Here is a 17,941-nt window from a genome sequence, read left to right on the forward strand (position 1 = left end):
CAAATAGTATACAAACAAAGAGTTTTAGTTTTTAGAAAATTGACACAGTGATAGCATATTAAAATAGATGCATTGTAAAACAGAAAAATATTAATAATGCCAAGATTATTCCTATACATTATATTAACATCATACTTTGCCTTTGCTTTAGGTATATATTTAAAATTAAAAACAAAATAAAAAAAATAAAAAATAGATAGAAATTAAAAGGGCATAAAATAGAAAACAAAAAAAGATTGATTAAATAAGATATTGATATATAAAGAATGAATTTGAATTTTGAAAACACAAAATAGAAATATAAAATAATAATATTTATAATAAAATATCAGATTCTTGGTTATCAAACACTGAATATTACAAAGATCCAACTGATGATAATTGTACTGATGTGGAAGATCATGGAACGTATACAATTTATAATAGATGGCCAGGTATTCATTATTATTGTTGTTTTTGCCTATTAAATATAAAGAAGTTGAATTAATGAAGACTGAATATAATAAAATAAGACTGTTAGATGTTGCACAGTTATCTGATTTTTATTTATGGAATCGGCATAACCAGATGTTTCTGTACATATATACAATACATATAACATATCTGTATGAAATTTTTAAGGGAGCTATGAAATTATGAAAATAATTTTAAGTTTAACAAAATCTTTAAAAAATATTAAAAGTTCAATCATAAAGTTGATAGATTTTGAAAAGCTATAGGCATCCTAAAACCAACTTTTAACCATCAGAATCTTATATTCTTTCAAGTGATGTATATTCATGTACCTGACTACCATTCCTATTAGGCTCACTTCTGATGGTTGAATGACATTTATGAGTATCTTTAGCTAATCATTGCGTCCAATATATGGTGAGTTGTCAATAACTAATCAATGTTATAAACAAAAAGATTAGTTAAATCCAGTTATTATGGTTTAAAATTGGTTAAGAAAGCCTTGTTTAGTTATGATAAAAATTAGATAACTGTGTGTCATGTGACATCTAAACCCAGAACCACTTCATTATGCAATCTACATTTTCCTGTATATTTTGTCTACGGTAGTCAATAAGTGTACAGCTTTACAGTACATTGTTTTTATTTGTTAAAGCAACACGTATGATAAAAGAAAAAGATTCTTTTTTAAGGTAAAATGCTTATATTTCAATCAAAATCTATATTTTTGTATTTTTTACCGATCCACTTCATAATGCAAATCAAAAGAAAATCAATGGGAATACGTTTGTTTTGCATTTTCTCCACTTTTAAAAAATGATTCTGATAAAATAACAATTTTTTAAGGGATTTATGCATTAATTATAATGAAAAACAGTTTAAAATAGATTTTAATGATTTTTCTAAATAAGAAATAATTGAAAAAAAGAAATTCTATCCCTATCACTTTAGAGGACAGCTGCTGACCCCCAGTCTTATGGATGAAGCTAAAAACATGTTAAAGTTAAAAATTACCCTGAAAAGTATACAAAAATGTTTTTTGATGTGTTAAAAAAATCCATTTTAAAATCTTGATTGTGAGGATGATGGCCTTTAAGATGCTCTTACTGGTGGCGAAGGTGATCTAAATGTTATCTAAGTACATGACCATTACAACAACTTGTCTATTAACCTATGTACCATTTTTTGTAGTCATAGCAGCCTCCAGTGGAGCCTCTCAGCATGAAATATAACCATTATCTAAAAACTACATTATTTACTTTATGAATTTTAGTAATTAAAATTGCAATTTTTTTCTTTTTTAATATTGCTTGGCTGGAGGCTGCTATGACTACAAAAATTGGACCATAGTTCAATATATAAGTTTTCATCATGGGCATGCACATTGATAACATTTAGCTCACCATCACCACCAGTAAGAGCATCTTAAAGGCCATCATCCTCAAAATCAAGATTTTAAAATGGATTTTTTTTAACACATCAAAAAACATTTTTGTATACTTTTCAGGCTAATTTTTATTTTTAACATGTATTTAGCTTCATCCATAAGACTGGGGGTCGGCAGCTGTCCTCTAAAGTGATAGGTATAGAATTTCTTTTTTTCAATTATTTCTTATTTTGAAAAATCATTAAAATCTACTGTAAACTGTTTTTCATTATAATTAATGCATAAATCCCTTTAAAAATTGTTATTTTATCAGAATTAATTTTTAAAGGTGGAGAAAAGTGCAAAACAATCGTTTTTCCATTGATTTTCTATTGATTTGCATAATGAAGTGGATCGGTAAAAAATACAAAAATATAGATTTTGATTGAAATATAAGCATTTTACCTTTAAAAAAGAATCTTTTTCTTTTATCATACGTGTTGCTTTAACAAATAGAAACAATGTACTGTAAAGCTGTACACTTATGGACTACCGTTGACAAAATATCCAGGAAAATGTAGATTGCATAATGAAGTGGTTCTTGGTTTAGTTCCATAGATAATTATTGAAATAACAGTCTGATTCTTTTCTGTCCATTCTTTACTTTTAAAAATATGTTTCTGAAGTAGAATTGCTTTAAAAAATCTTTAATATTTTTATTTCAATAAAGGTAGTTGCTCAAAATGGTGGTGGTGTAAGAATGGAACACTTCAAAATGATTCTTGTGAAGATGCTGACAATCCTAGAGGTGTATAATGTTATGTTAATGACATTATGAAAATGTTGGTTAAACAACATGCCTGTAAAAATCTGGGGGATGTGAACAAGATTAAAACATATTATGTAATGGGAACATGAACAAACGAGAGCAAGTGATGTTAAGCACCTTCCAGCAGTGATGTTAAGTATTTATTTTGTGAATAAAATAGTTTTCTGTTTATATAGTTTTATTAATTTTTAAAAAATATGTATCACCATGAATTTTTATGATAACATTTTGATTTTTGACAAATTATCAGCAGATGTTTTTTTTTATTTCAAAGGTGTAAAATGAACAATAAGATATATAAGTTTTCCGGAATTTTAATGTTAGGGGGAGATTTGAAATCTGCATCAAATTTTAAGGATTTTTATAAAATTCGTTTTTTGTATAATTCTTTATCTAAAAGCGGAAATGCATTTTAAGTTAATTAATTTTGACCAATAGGATAGGTGGATTTTAAACTACCTGCCCTCTAATTGGTTGAATGATGTACGCCATCCAATCAGAGCGCAGATTTTTTAAATCCACCAATCACAGATGCCAAAATTAATTAACTTAAATTGCATTTCCACTTTTAGATAAAGAATTATAGAAAATACGAATTTTATAAAAAATCCTCAAAATTTGATGCAGATTTCAAATCTCCCCCTAACTTTAAAATTCCGGAAAACTTATATATCTTAATGAACAAGGTAGACAACTTTTTTTATTTATTTAGCACTCTAGCTGGAAGGTGCTCAACAGAAATTGATCTGTTTTTTTAAATTTGTCCTAGAGTTTAGAGAAAACTATTAATTGTAGAATATATCTTAAATGAACATTGCCTGAAATTTTGTTACCATATAAAGTCAGCGGGGAGGTCAAGGTACTAGTAATTTCTGGTTTTAGGTATACCTGTCAACAGCCGGAGGTGAAAAGTGTCTAGTAAGCTAGTTGGGTTAATCATCTTTCTTTTATTATGGATTTTAATTTTGTGCTTCTTTACATTATACTAGTGTAACTGCAGCCCTTACCTCCTTACAGTAAGGGGTATATTTAATAGCCTCATCCATCCGAGTTTAGTGGTTTAGTAATATCTTACGCCACAGACAAACAAAAGACACATATCCTGCTAATTTTATATAAGTATATATCAAATAATAATTTAAACACTATTTCTGCTTTTTTTAGTGTATCTTCTTGGTAAATGTTTCGATGAAACTAAATTGAACAAGGTGATTTGATTATAATATTAGTTAAACAAATAGAGTAAATGTTTTGAAAATCACTTGTTTTTATTAGGTATTGCCAGTCAATTTCATGCCTTTTTCCATGACAAGCCCTGGTAAGTCTAGATGATTTGAAATGATTTAAATATACCAGTACTTCACATCATAACTTTTGACCTTTATCACATTTAATTTGTTTTAAAATTTTTTTTTATTAAATCAAAAGTAAATGCTTTTCAGACCTAACAGATTTTAATAATTAAGGGGTAATTTTTTTCCTTATATTAAAGAGTTTTAGCATGTTATAATTGTCCTATCGATTCCAAATTTTGCATGGTGATTTCTGTAGTAGTTAGGCACGATCTAGAAAGCGTAGTAACTCTATAATCGTTACCAGAATGTCTGTATGTCCATTATAAACATGTTGTTTTTAAATTTTTAACAACAAATTTTTATATGATAAAATCATCTGATTGATCTGAATTTTGGAATACTGATTCCTAGAACCGCAAAGTACAATGTTATAAGAGAAGCACATCTATAATCAAGTTCTCAAAATGTTAATATGTCCTTAAACATTCTGTATTTAAGCAGTTTTTCAACAAATTTACATACAACTTTGTTTCGATTTTTATACAATATTCTAATTATTCAGTTCTGACACTCTAAAGTGTTTATGTTCGTTTGTCCTACTGTTACAGAGCTTCTCTTTTATGGATGTTGTCATCCTTGTTTTTAAATATAAGGAGCTGAATAAAAGCTGTATAATAAATTTTTAAATAAGTTATCTTTGTGAGTAGATCCTTATTCTACAAATATTTTAGATTGTTCACTTCCAACAGATGCAAATTGTACAAAGTATGGAGATGGAAGATCAGATGATTTTCCTCTTCCATGTATGTATTTTTAAAGTAGATTATTGTTATATTTTGTTTACAGTTTTACCGTGATGAATATAGTTAGAAGTGTACAAAAATTGGATATGATGCCTGCATACACATTTCCAGCTGCGGCTCTGGCTGAGTGTTACTTGTAGTAGGATGGCTGAATCTGCATTTAAAGGGAGTGTGCACGAAGAAAATTCTCATCTGATTATCAAACCTCAACATCATCTCATTTATAATATCTCAAAGATAAGGCATACCGTGCTCTCGTTTCCTTAAAAAACAATTTTCCACCGATTTTTACTAAATCCAAGATTGAGGGAAAATTTATAGATGTGCAGATAATTGTCTTTGTTCCCTTCTATAGCTAAAACTAAACTTTTTGACATAGTTCGCTATTATCCCTAATGGTTAATCCGGCTTTTAACATATATCTTGCTTTAATTCAATGTATAATTACTTAGAAATGAATAAAAATAAGCCATATTTTTTGTTAATATAAAATGCAATAAGAAAGCTAAAAACATGTTTTTTTATCATTACACAATAACTTTAGTTGGCCCATCCCTCGCCCACCTTTAATTACATATTTGTAAATATTATAGATGTAATATTTCTATATAAACAGTCTGATAAAAGTGTAATAATCTCCTAAGTGGGTTATTTATCGTCCAACACAATAAAAAGGATATTCTAATTTTAAATAACCTCTGGGATTCAACCCTTTGGAGACAGTAAGGTATTTTTTCTCAATAATACCTATTGAAAGAAAATCTTTTTACTTGATTATAACGCTATCATAACATGAATTGGCTATTTTATGTCATAAAATAAATCTTTAACAGTTATATAGTAATTTGTTTCAACTATAAAAAGTTGAATATCCCTGGAAACATTATTAAAAAAACGTTCAGACATTCCATGCTTTTCCATTTTTTCCTCCCGAAATGCCACAAAATCAAGGCATAAATCCTTGATATTTTTGTTAATAGGACTTTTTTGGTTGATCAGTATAGCAAAGGGAGCTTAAAAATTTTAAGGTTTGATAATCCGATGAGCAATTTCTCATGCACAAACCCTTTAAATCAAAAATTGGCTTCTGAGGGTGGCTGTTTTTTTTGTAGGACTGAGGGTTACTACGGCTTATTTTTCCTTCAAGTTGCCCGGCTTTTTTAATCTGCACAGTTTGTTTTGACTGTGAATACAATTTTGTCTAAGCCACATAAAACTTAAAAATCAATATTGTAGGTGACCCAAACGGTTATTGGTTTTGCAATAAGAAGAAAGTTACAATAAATAAAAGTAGGTATTTATTCACTAATTGATATTCTCTCATTGTATTTTTCTTCTTCAGAAACAAATTTGATATTAAAGTATGAACTTACTGTTATAAAAAATTTAATATTTAAGAAATGTGTATTTTAAAGTAGGGTTGGGCCGGATACTTTTTTGGCCGGATACCGGATATCCGGCTGATTTCAAATGCCGGATATCCGGTAACCGACCGGATATCCGGCCAACGCCGGATATCCGGCAAATATCCGATTATCCGGCCAAACTACCGGATATCCGGCCGGATAACCGGCCAAATTACCAGATATTAAAGTAGTAAAAAAAAAATTCTTCAAAAATCTTATACAAATTTACATAAAGTTAAACTTATTCAGAAAAAATGTTCTTCTAGCTTCAATAATAAGAAAATTATAGCCATTTAAGATTTTAAAAAGCAGAGATTTTTGGTGTAAAGTATAAAAAATTATAGAGCCGGATATCCGGCCGGATAGTTTCAATATCCGGTATCCGGCCGGATATTGAAAATGGCCGGATATCCGGCCGGATATCCGGCCACACCGGATATCCGGCCCAACCCTATTTTAAAGCATATGTGTGCATGACACCCAGACAATTTTGCCTTTGTGTGTAGATACACATACTAAATTTAAATGTGAATAATCTAAAATAGCCACTAAAATAATTATTAGATCAATAAAAAAATTTATTGATGCATTAATTTTTTAACTAAGTATTATTTTTTAGATAATTGTCCTGGTGATCCAGGTATTAGAATTATAAATTAAATCATTTTTATATAAAAATGTTAAAATATTGGTAATTTTAAACACACTTTTGATTATTTTAGTTTATGTTACACAAACTGTGGTTAATTGTGGTGATGATGAAATTTCAGCTTATTCTTGTCGAGTAAGTAAATGTATAAAAACTCTTTAATTTTATAAATAATGTCTACTAGTGGCAGCCTTTAGTATAAAAAATCAATTACTTGTTGCATATCATTTTTTAAAAAGTAACATTGATTAGTTCTGAGTGTATATAATCTTCTAGGATAATTTATTAACAACAACTACTACAACTACTACAACATCTACAACTACTACAACATCTACATCTACTACAACAACTGCAACTACTACAACAACTACATCTACTACAACAACTGCAACTACTTCAACATCTACAACTAATACAACAACTACATCTACTACAACAACTGCAACTACTACAACAACTACATCTACTACAACATCTACAACTACTACAACAACTACGTCTACTACAATATCTACAACTACTACAACAACTAAATCTACTACAACATCTACATCTACTACAACAACTGCAACTACTACAACAACTTTAACTACTACATCATCTACAACTACTATAACAACTTCAACTACTACAAAATCTACAACTATTACAACATCTACAACTACTACAACAACTGTAACTCCTACAACAACAACTTCAACTACTACAATATCTACAATTACTACAACAACTACTACAACATTTACATCTACTACAACAACTGCAACTAGTACAACAACTGCAACTACTACAACATCTTCAACTACCACAACATCTACAACTGCTAAAACAACTGAAACTACCACAACTACTACAACAACTACAAAATCTACAACAACTACAACTACTACAACAACTACAACTACTACACCTACTACAACATCTACATCTACTACAACAACTACAACTACTACAACATCTACGACCACTACAGCTACTACAACATCTGCAACAACAATAACTACAACAACAACTACTACAACAACAACTTCAACTACTACAACAACAATTACTACAACAACTACAACTACTACACCTACTACAACATCTACATCTACTACAACAACTACAACTACTACAACATCTACGACCACTACAGCTACTACAACATCTGCAACAACAATAACTACAACAACAATAACTACAACAACAACTACTACAACAACAACTTCAACTACTACAACTACTACAACAACTACAACTACTACACCTACTACAACATCTACATCTACTACAACAACTACAACTACTACAACATCTACGACCACTACAGCTACTACAACATCTGCAACAACAATAACTACAACAACAATAACTACAACAACAACTACTACAACAACAACTTCAACTACTACAACAACAATTACTACAACAACTACATCAACAGCTACTACAACTGAAGTAGATGGATGCATAAGAACAGGTATTTCTTTCATTTCAGTTAATGTGGGTCATGAATACTTTTTTTGTGCAGTAAATTTGCATAATTGGTAGTTTTACAGAAAAAGGGAAGGCAATAACATAATCTAAAGATATAAAGACTCTAGGGGGCTAGGTGTCGCTTCAGGTACTAGACCTCTTCTCTACGCACCTTGAAACATACTTCGCTTAAGATTGCAGTGTAAAGCGTCCATTCACCCATCAGACAACCAACTCTCTGAGATGCACGACCTTTTATCTAAGAAGTCCCAACTGTGCTTGGTAACGAGTTGCGCCTGTTTTGGGCCAAGGCATTCCCCCCACTCTAACTATTTACGTCGCGCATCTGACATAGTAGCAGTGGGAATCATTTTTAACGTCTTTAGTTATGACGTGGTGTCGGACGAAGATTCGAAACAAGGGGATTCGCTACATGTTGAGCCACGGTCGTGGGTTAATCTAAAGATATACCCTACATCTTTGTTAAAACAGTTTTGTTTAGACAGTAGAGGGATCCAGTGGAAGGCAAATTTGGGAGAATTGGCTACAAAGCCATGTCCTGAAGGAACCAATAAAGAAGGTAAGTAAAGTGTTAAAAATTGAGTAATGTTTCATAGTGTACAAAATTATAATATGATAAATAGGTGTTAGCAGATGGCAATGTAATGCATGTCTAAATGATTTTGAAACAAAAGAGCCAGATAGGTAACATTTGTTTCAACACACATAATTTGTTTTGATATGATATGAAAATAAGTTTAAATACAAGAAAAATAAAAAAAAAAATATTTTTTCATTACCAACTCACAAGTATTTAAACATAAAGGTAAAATTTGCAAATTAGAATGTTCGTATAATTTGTTACAGAATTGAATGTATTGATTCCTGGATTGATGACATAATTGACATGATAGACAATGGTAATACAAATGAATATGTCAAGTAATTATTGTTTTAGTTATCCAAGTAGCATTTGTAATAAATATACTTATTGTAGATAAACCTCAAATCGATATCTTGACTGAAATTGCAGAATACATGACTCAAGCTAAACAGGTAAATAAATTGATGATGTTAGAAATGCCCTTTCATAATATTGATTTTAATCATTTTTGAAATTAAAAAATGAATATTTAAAAGATGGCCCCAGGAGGAACTTTGTTAAATATAACAAACATTTTAGGTAAATCATTCTTTTCTTGAGAACAATATAATTTTTATATTAAAAATATTGTATGAAACATATACTTTCCTTAATTTTATGTTTTTTTTTCTTTAGATATTTTGGTAAATGACCCATCTATGTACCAGTAAGTAGACACAAAAATAAGAATATAAATATATTTACCTAAAACATCTATTTTTATTTATCCAAATTTAAAATAATTATTATTCAGGAAGAACTTTGAGTTTGCACATAAATATGCAAATATTTCAAATGAAATCTTTAGGTAACTTTTTAATTGTATTTAGTACAATTAGGGACAAAGAACCAGGATTCTGACAAACAATACTAAGGGAAAAATGATTTCCATCTCAACAATCATCATACTAACTCCTTTTGGTCATAAAACTAGTGTTACTGTAAGTTTACACTGACAAAATAAATTTTTTTTTCAATGTTGAATTAAACATATCCACATTAAATCACAATCAATTCTAACTTCATTTATGGTATGACAGCCAAAGTGATTTTTAAGTTTTTTAACAATTTCTTTTAAAGATCTCTGATTGGAAATCAAGAAATAACAATACTACAAATCAGATGGGCCATGTTGTCAAAAAATATTGGTTTGATGTTATTAAAATTAATAAAGTACTTTTCTTATACAATATGAAATTAAAAACATAAAAATATTAGATAAAGAATCACTTTTATCATTAGAAACTTTGGAGTCTGTTGGTTATCAATTATCTACATATGATGAAGAAAAAGAGAGGTAATTTTATTATTATTTTATTAGTTATTAATGTTACACTATTACAAACTAATTAATATCATTCAGTTGTGGAAATGGTTACTCTATAGAATTTCCTCAAGTAACTCTGAAAACTATCTCAAGAAATGGATTAGCCGACAATGGCAAACTTTGTTTTAATACAAATTCCAAGGTAATATTGACATATACATTTTACTTAAGAAAAAAAAAATTATAATATAATTCTTATACATTATAGGATTCCATATGTGTTGAAAGTGAAGTATTACTAAAACCTTGCAATCATTATGTTATGACTGCTATCAAAATAAAAGAATTGGCTTCTGATCTTCTTTCTCCAATATTTCCAAGGTAAATACTAAATTCATATCATGTAAAGTATTTTTTTCTTAAGATTTAAATAATTACTGAACTTATTGAGTCCTACTTTTTCGGGAAGCTTTACATTGGTCCTAAACTGGCTTTAGGCTATTTTAGTTTTATATTTTATTTTTAACCATAGGATGGTTTTAGGCTTTTTATAGCCATTTCTTACCACTTTGATACCCTTGATGCTAGGGGTGCAAATGCTATAAATAAAAATAGTGTGATAGGAAATAAGTTAATTTCACATAAATTTTACCTTTTTAAAGATTTCATGTGGACTCATTTAATAATGGTGGTATGATAGGAGAATATCTAATAGGTAAAATAGTATTACTTATGAGTGCAAGAAAAAGTAAGAAAACTAGTTTTGAAATGGAAATAAGATTATACATGCACATTAAATAATGTTTTGTTTTTATGTATTCTGTAGGAATGAAAGTAAATAATGGAACTGAAAGTCCAAATAAAGTAAAAACAACAATAACATTCCAAAGTAATGAAGCTTACAAGGTTAGATTATATTAAATGATTAGATATATTTTTCTCTATACTTTGTTTGATACATTATACTTTTTATTCTTTTTATATGTGAATTAAGAATGTAACAGGATGCACCTTTGTTCCAAAAACTTCAGAATGTATCTTTTGGGATACAAATGAAGATAAATTTTCAAATAGAGGATGTCAGGTATTAATGATTTTTGTAATAAAAATGATACAATACATTGGTCATGGTTAGCAGGTGCCTTTGGAAAGGGAGATGTTGATTTTGGATTTATTTTATAATCAAACGAAATTCCACTGACAGTAACATTCATTGGTTTGTTTGCAACTGACTTTAACAAATAGATAGTGCAGTCATTAGCCATATTAGACTGGCTTTAAAATTAGGCATAAGGTGGCTGTATGTTGCAGCTTATATTAGGTTCTGCTATAAGTGGAATTTGTTTCTGTGTAGATTAGATTGTGTCAAGAACAACATGATATACTATGTTATTGTCTAGCTTGTATCAGAGCCAAGAGGACTGGTGACATGTCAATGTGATCATCTGACTAGCTTTGGATTAATGATGGATGTTCCTCCTTCTCCTAGTGAAAATGATACAGGTTTACAGCTATTTTTTAATAACAAATTTTAATGTTAGGGAGGTTGGTTGGTGTCTAAATTACATGTGAAATTGTTTAAAATAATAGCTTTTTTATTTTAGAAATAGAAATAGCATCAACAGTGATGATAATAATATCAGTATTTGCTCTCATACTAACAGAAATAATGCTTAGCTTCAAAGTGTAAGTCAATTTATTGATTTAATTAGATTAATTAATAGAGAGCCTTTGCAGAAGTAATATTTGAATATATAATTGTTAGATGTGACCCTGAAAGGTGTTTGGCAAGATCTGCAGAAAGGAACAGGAACTTTTCTGTTATGTTGGGACAACTTGCTATTTTGCTTCTTGTTGGTAACTTATTTGACCGAAACATTACAAATTATCATTCTTATCAAATCTGAAAGTGTTTGACCTTTAAAGTATTTATAAGCTTATAATCACTCAATTCCAGGAAACCATGATTTGATGCCATGTTGGACTTGTGAGTGTGCTGGAGCCTTTGCACATTGTACCTGGATCCTAGCAGTCTGGTGGATAGGTATATTTACATAAAAGCAACAAGATCTGTGTCTGTCTGCCCAACTGTCTATACCAAAGGATCTCACTAATGACTGAACTAATATGGTACTTCTTTGGAGTAGGATCTCATAGGTCCTGGAAAGATTTATAACTATTCGGGGGGAAGGTACCTCTACCAAACTCCCAAGGGAAATCGTCCCCAGAAAAAAATTACTTCTAGGGTTGTAGCTAGCTGTTAGTGTATTCATAAGAAAGCAAGTAAGAGTTGTATCATCCATTAGTTTCATTAATTAAAGGACATAATAATAAACACAAAACACATATATTTTATATTCTTAAATTTCAATTTGATTTATAAATATGTTATGCATTTTTACATCATGTCATTATTATTCAATTTTGTAGTTGCTGAAGGGAACTTCAGTCTTCATGGAATAATTTCAACCTATCCAAAGTTACCTAGATTTCTTCACTATTTCTTCTCATATGGACTCAATATTGCAATAGGTAATAGTTATTTATTTCATCATATTGTAAACAGTTTTCCGTGAATATAAAATGTAAAATTATAAGATTAAAACCAGTTTTGTTAGACCGTGATGCCACAGGCACAGTCTAAAAAATTGGTTTTTAATCTTATAATTTTGATTTTCATATTTGTGGAAAATTGTTTGTAATACAATTCCATACATGATTTTAGGATGGCTTAGAACTGGTTCTTATCCACCAGATATTAATCGGTTATGAAGCGACACTGGAATATAGATTATTGCTTTTATAAAATTGTCTGCTAATTTAATACCAATTATAAAATCTATGTAACAAAACCTAACAAAAACAAATATTTCCACTATTAGGCTTAAATAATTTGACATATATAATTGAACATTGAAAAGCATAGCCAACCAAAAAAAGTGAAAAGTTACCAATTCAAAAAAATGAAATACAAATGTATCAAAATTACTAGAGGCTGACGATTTTGGTTTTAGATTTTTTGGATGTTTTTTGTTTTGTTTTAGTTGGTGTATTGATTGGAGTATCTTTGACAAAAGAACAGCACTTTTACCTCCTTAGGTATTTATCACTATTAGATAAATAGATATAATATAGATACATAGTCTCTTAATCAGCTAATATGAAATCAGGAACACTTCAGCTATATTATTTATAAAAAAATGTACAGACTATTTTTTCATTTCGTTTACATATTGAGTAAGCTAAAAATAGTAACATTTTCATTATAAGATTTTCTTTGGTAAATTATAAAATTTCTTCCCTCTTATAATGTCAAGTAAACATAAATATAAAAATTTAGTTAAGAATAGTTGATTTTGTTTAGAAAAGAGTTAGCTTTCTGAAAATCAAATAATTGAACAATTTTTAATCATTTGAGTAAAGCTATACCACTTTACTAGGCTAATGACATGATTGTGTAAAATATTTAGGAATGAAAATGAAGAAGTAAATGGATGTTGGTTGCATGGGTGGGCAATCCTGGCTTTGGTTGTTCCAATAGGTTACTTTCCATTTTATTTAAGCTTTTGTGATTTTCTCAGCTAAATTTCAGGATAGATTCAATAATTTTTTTGTGAAAATTCTCTATACCAATTAGCATTAAGTATTTAATTTACTTTGTTCATCAGTCATTTAGTCATATACAAAATAAAGAAATAATTAAAAATATAAGATGCGTGAAAAAGGTTTCGTTATTTTTAAAATCCTTTTGTAATTTTGCATATTCTTTAGTTGAATCATTGTATGATACCAAGGTACCATTTTAACATCATAAGTGTAATACACTTTACTCAAAGACTGACCACCTCTTCTAGAAACAATACAGGACATTAAAACAATCTTAAATAATCAATTTAATTTAATAAAATGATTTCTTTTAGTGTTGATAATCATCATAAACGTAATGTTTATGGCTTATGCTGTGAAAAAGCACAATAAATCTGTCATAAGGTATGTTTGTTTAAAATCTAATAAACTAAATTTAATTTAAAAATATGAACATGCAATTTTAATTAAACTAGCAGTATTTGAAGAATATGCAAAAAAGCCTGCATTATCTGAAAACTTTGATTTATAAAAAAAAACAAATAGCCTTTAAGCACATATGGATGTATGTGAAACTGAGTTAAAATAGAGAACTCAATCGGTTCAGAAGTTATAGAAATTTTTAGCTACAGACAAAAAACAATAAAATATCTTCTATTTAGTGAAAAAGTGAGTTTGAAAACTGTTTTCCTTAGCTTTAAGAGTTCAATTATTCTCAGTCTTGTGGCCATTTGTAATCTTATTGCAGGTAAAATCACAGTCTCCTTGTTTTTGTAGCGAAGCTATTCTATAATTTCCCTTGTACATCCGTTGGTCTGTCAGTCCTTAAAGCTGTAGGGGAAATTGGATTTTCTCGGCTGTTATTTATGATGAATAGCTTAAACTTTCATTTAATATTCCTGTTTCGGTATATGACCGAAATGGAGATCTTATCATTCCAGCAATGAACTGGCGACAGAAAAGAACCTTAGCACTGTCCGACGGAGTGAATGACTCGATAGTTTACGAATACTTTTATTCAAAGAATGGAAACTGTTTTGCCTGAAAATAAAAAAAAACATGAGACAAAACAATACATGTAAATACCATGAATAGTTGTAAGACTTTTCACAATAGTACACGACATAAAGGACGCAAGGACAGCTTCCTTGTCGACACAATTCCAATGGCATTCTTAATTTCTTACAGCTTAGTATAGCTTCTTTTATAATTGAATGAATATGTATTTCGAATCTGCATGAAATAAGATTACAAATTTTTCACTTTTTCGTTCCTTCATCATCTTTTTTACTTCTTGTCATACTTGTTTATTTAATAAATGAAATCAAACAGATGTTCTTATGTCAGTTTGTATACTAAATTTATATCCTACTAAATAAAGTAAGTTTTTTTTGTCTGTATCGAAGGATCTCGCTAACCTCTCAACCGATGTGATTATATTTTACAGTGAAGCTTTCTATAGGTCTTATGATGGTTTTAGGCTATTTATTTTTATTGATAAGTATTGATATGGTTTAGGAAATTTTTCTACCTTTTCATATCCCTTCAAATAGAGCCCCTAGATACTAGGGGCACAGCCGCTAGTTAAATGTATATTTTGTGTCATATCTGTTTTTTTGTTAAACTTTCTGCATATATGAATTTCCACTCTTTATTTATTTTTAGTATCACTGAAAGATAACCACTTGGTATCCTACCTGTTTGTTTGGTTTAATCTTCTACCTGGAGTTTACATCCTCTGGACAAGCCTTGTCAATAATATTCAGGTCAATTTCAGGGATCTTAAGGGATAAGACAATGGATGATAAATTGATGTATATCCTCAATGGCCTTAATTGCTAGAAAGCTTGATTTAATTAAACAATATTGACCTCAGCCAGGGATATAAAAGGATAAGACAATGGCCGATAAAATGCTGTACAACATCCTCAATGATTATACAAAAAAACTATACCTTTTGTAGACTACAACTAGTGGTTAAAACATTTAGACACTTAACTGAATAAAAATTTAATAAAAGTTCCCAAAGTTGTTAAGCTATCGAATAAGAAAACATTATTTCAAAACTTTGAGGCCTAGTGTTTAAACAGCGCAATTATTCCTTACTCCTTGGATCAATTCTTAGTTTGACTAGAAAATCCCATCCTTTTCCCTCATTTAAAATTTGAGATGTTTCTTTTTTGGTCATAACAAATTAGGGCTCAGTTATATATTCACTTGCATACCATTCTATCAATAAAATAAATTATGGTCTTCTTACTGTACTATAGTTTACTGTTCTGTCTCTGCCTAAAGAGACATAAAATTGTTATTGAATTATAGTTTGATTAAAAAGTTTTTTTATTTACTAGGTGAGAAATAAGTTGAAGAAAACTCTGGGATTTGGAAAGAAAAAGTTACCATCTAACATCGACTGAAAGAAATATATATGCATATTGTAATGTCCTAAAAATATTATATTAATAAAATAAAACACTTGTTATTAACTTTGTGATCAAAACATTATTAAACCAAAAGTTTTTCTATAATATGATTAGGTCAGTCCGTATGCTTGACAATTTATAATTGTCTATCGATTTTAAACTTTATTCCTGAAACATCCCCCCCCCCTGACAGAACTATGAACTCGGTGGAATTTGTTCCACTGCACATAGGGGCAACAAGGGGCAACAATTCATCACCCCCAAATCAAGTTTTAAACATTCTATGAGTATTATCATACCCAATGTACATCAGATTTCAAAGGAATCGTAAAAATACGCTTTTTAAGTAAGCATTCTAATGCATGGAAGTCAAGAAATGCAAAAATTTTCTTACAGAAAAAGGCATACTTTTTGTGTTTCACCAACTATTTTAAAAGTATTATAAAATCTCTTAGAATTAACGTAATTAGACAAAATAACTTCTGATGAGTCATGCATTACATATATTTCGACAGTATAAAAGAAAAAAACACAAATTGAAGAAATTAGTCTTAAATAATTCTAGTTGAAGTCAAGATTTTAGTTTTTATTTGTTTGTTTTTTAATCAACATTTAAGAAGACAGTATGAGGAAACATGTTTTCACTGGTTGCCACTGACTAAAAATACGATATTTGATTACCCAAAGACATATCATAATCGCCTGTACTGGTCTCATTTACCCCCCCGCGCCCCCGTAGGGGTTTTTAGCCCGTTTTCTGAACGTGGGTGCACGAAAAGCTTGTAAGAAAAGGCGTTTAAATGCGCTTTTAAAGTCAAAACTTAAGATATAATTCAAATAAATAAAAGACACAGAAACATAGACATATTGGGAAATATTTATTCTGACTTAGAATTAAAGTTAATAATAAATATTTTCAAGTTCTATTGCACCAAATGATGGGGAGGAGAGGGGGGGGGGGGCTAAACCTAAATCTAAACCTCTTTATGTTTGATGTTTTAATGTAACTAAATAATAGTTTCTATAGATTATTACAAATATCAGGGATCTAAAGGGGACAAAGGTCAATAAATTGTTGTACATCCCCAATGATAATACACAAAATTACCCCTTTTGTAGATTAAAGTTAGTAGTTAAAACGTTTGAACACACAACTTTAAAACTTTGGGGACTAGTGTTATAAACAGCCCAATGTCCCCTACCTCACTGCTGAAAGGTAAAGTTAATATGCAAATAACGTGAGGTTCTTATAATCATTCTAAATTTGAATTAGCAAGTAGTCTATCTGTCTGTCTATTGGTAATGCTTTGTTTTTAAATTATGTAGTTACAGGGTATTCATGTTTAAAGTCAGCAGTTTTATTTAGAAAGGGAGGGGACTGTAAATTACACTAGTCCCCAAACTTCAAAGTTTTATAATAACGTTTTTATATTCGTTAGCATAAGAACTTCAGGAAATTTAATTGATTTTTTATTGGTTGGTTCATTAAGTGTTGTTGATGAGTGTCAAAACTTTTCAACCACTAATTGTCATCTACAGACAAATAATTTTGTAATATAATTTATTAAATATGTATTTATTAAATATGTATCAATATTGGGGATGTACATATTAATCGGTTATTGTTTTGTTCCTTAGATCCCTAGGTGTTAATATATAATACAAAGTAGCTTGATGTCTGTTTGTCTGTCCGCCCATCCCTTAAGATCTCGCTAACCACTAAACTGATTGAATTCTACTCTTCAGGGAATATATCTACTG

General features: G+C 29.5%; 1 protein-coding gene across 1 annotated transcript; it reads left to right on the forward strand.

Annotated features, from left to right (window-relative positions):
* Positions 1-16,243, forward strand: LOC145335222 (uncharacterized). The gene is made up of 33 exons (XM_080180957.1): positions 1-151; positions 333-434; positions 2,550-2,627; positions 3,813-3,856; positions 3,924-3,966; positions 6,772-6,792; positions 6,875-6,936; positions 7,078-8,266; positions 8,765-8,842; positions 8,907-8,967; positions 9,130-9,182; positions 9,260-9,318; positions 9,403-9,445; positions 9,542-9,572; positions 9,660-9,713; positions 9,986-10,053; positions 10,148-10,202; positions 10,269-10,374; positions 10,441-10,553; positions 10,835-10,887; positions 10,999-11,078; positions 11,167-11,256; positions 11,573-11,675; positions 11,777-11,858; positions 11,938-12,029; positions 12,130-12,216; positions 12,603-12,704; positions 13,217-13,271; positions 13,643-13,713; positions 14,093-14,162; positions 14,420-14,505; positions 15,423-15,523; positions 16,109-16,243. The coding sequence occupies exons 1-33, from the start codon at positions 97-99 to the stop codon at positions 16,172-16,174; spliced, it is 3,453 nt and encodes a 1,150-aa protein (XP_080037083.1). The 5' UTR covers positions 1-96; the 3' UTR covers positions 16,175-16,243.
* Positions 16,244-17,941: the final 1,698 nt, after the last annotated feature.

The sequence above is a fragment of the Acartia tonsa genome, chromosome 13, assembly GCF_053477335.1.
Source record: "Acartia tonsa isolate MP-2025a chromosome 13, ASM5347733v1, whole genome shotgun sequence".
NCBI classification, from domain to species: Eukaryota; Metazoa; Arthropoda; class Copepoda; order Calanoida; family Acartiidae; genus Acartia; species Acartia tonsa.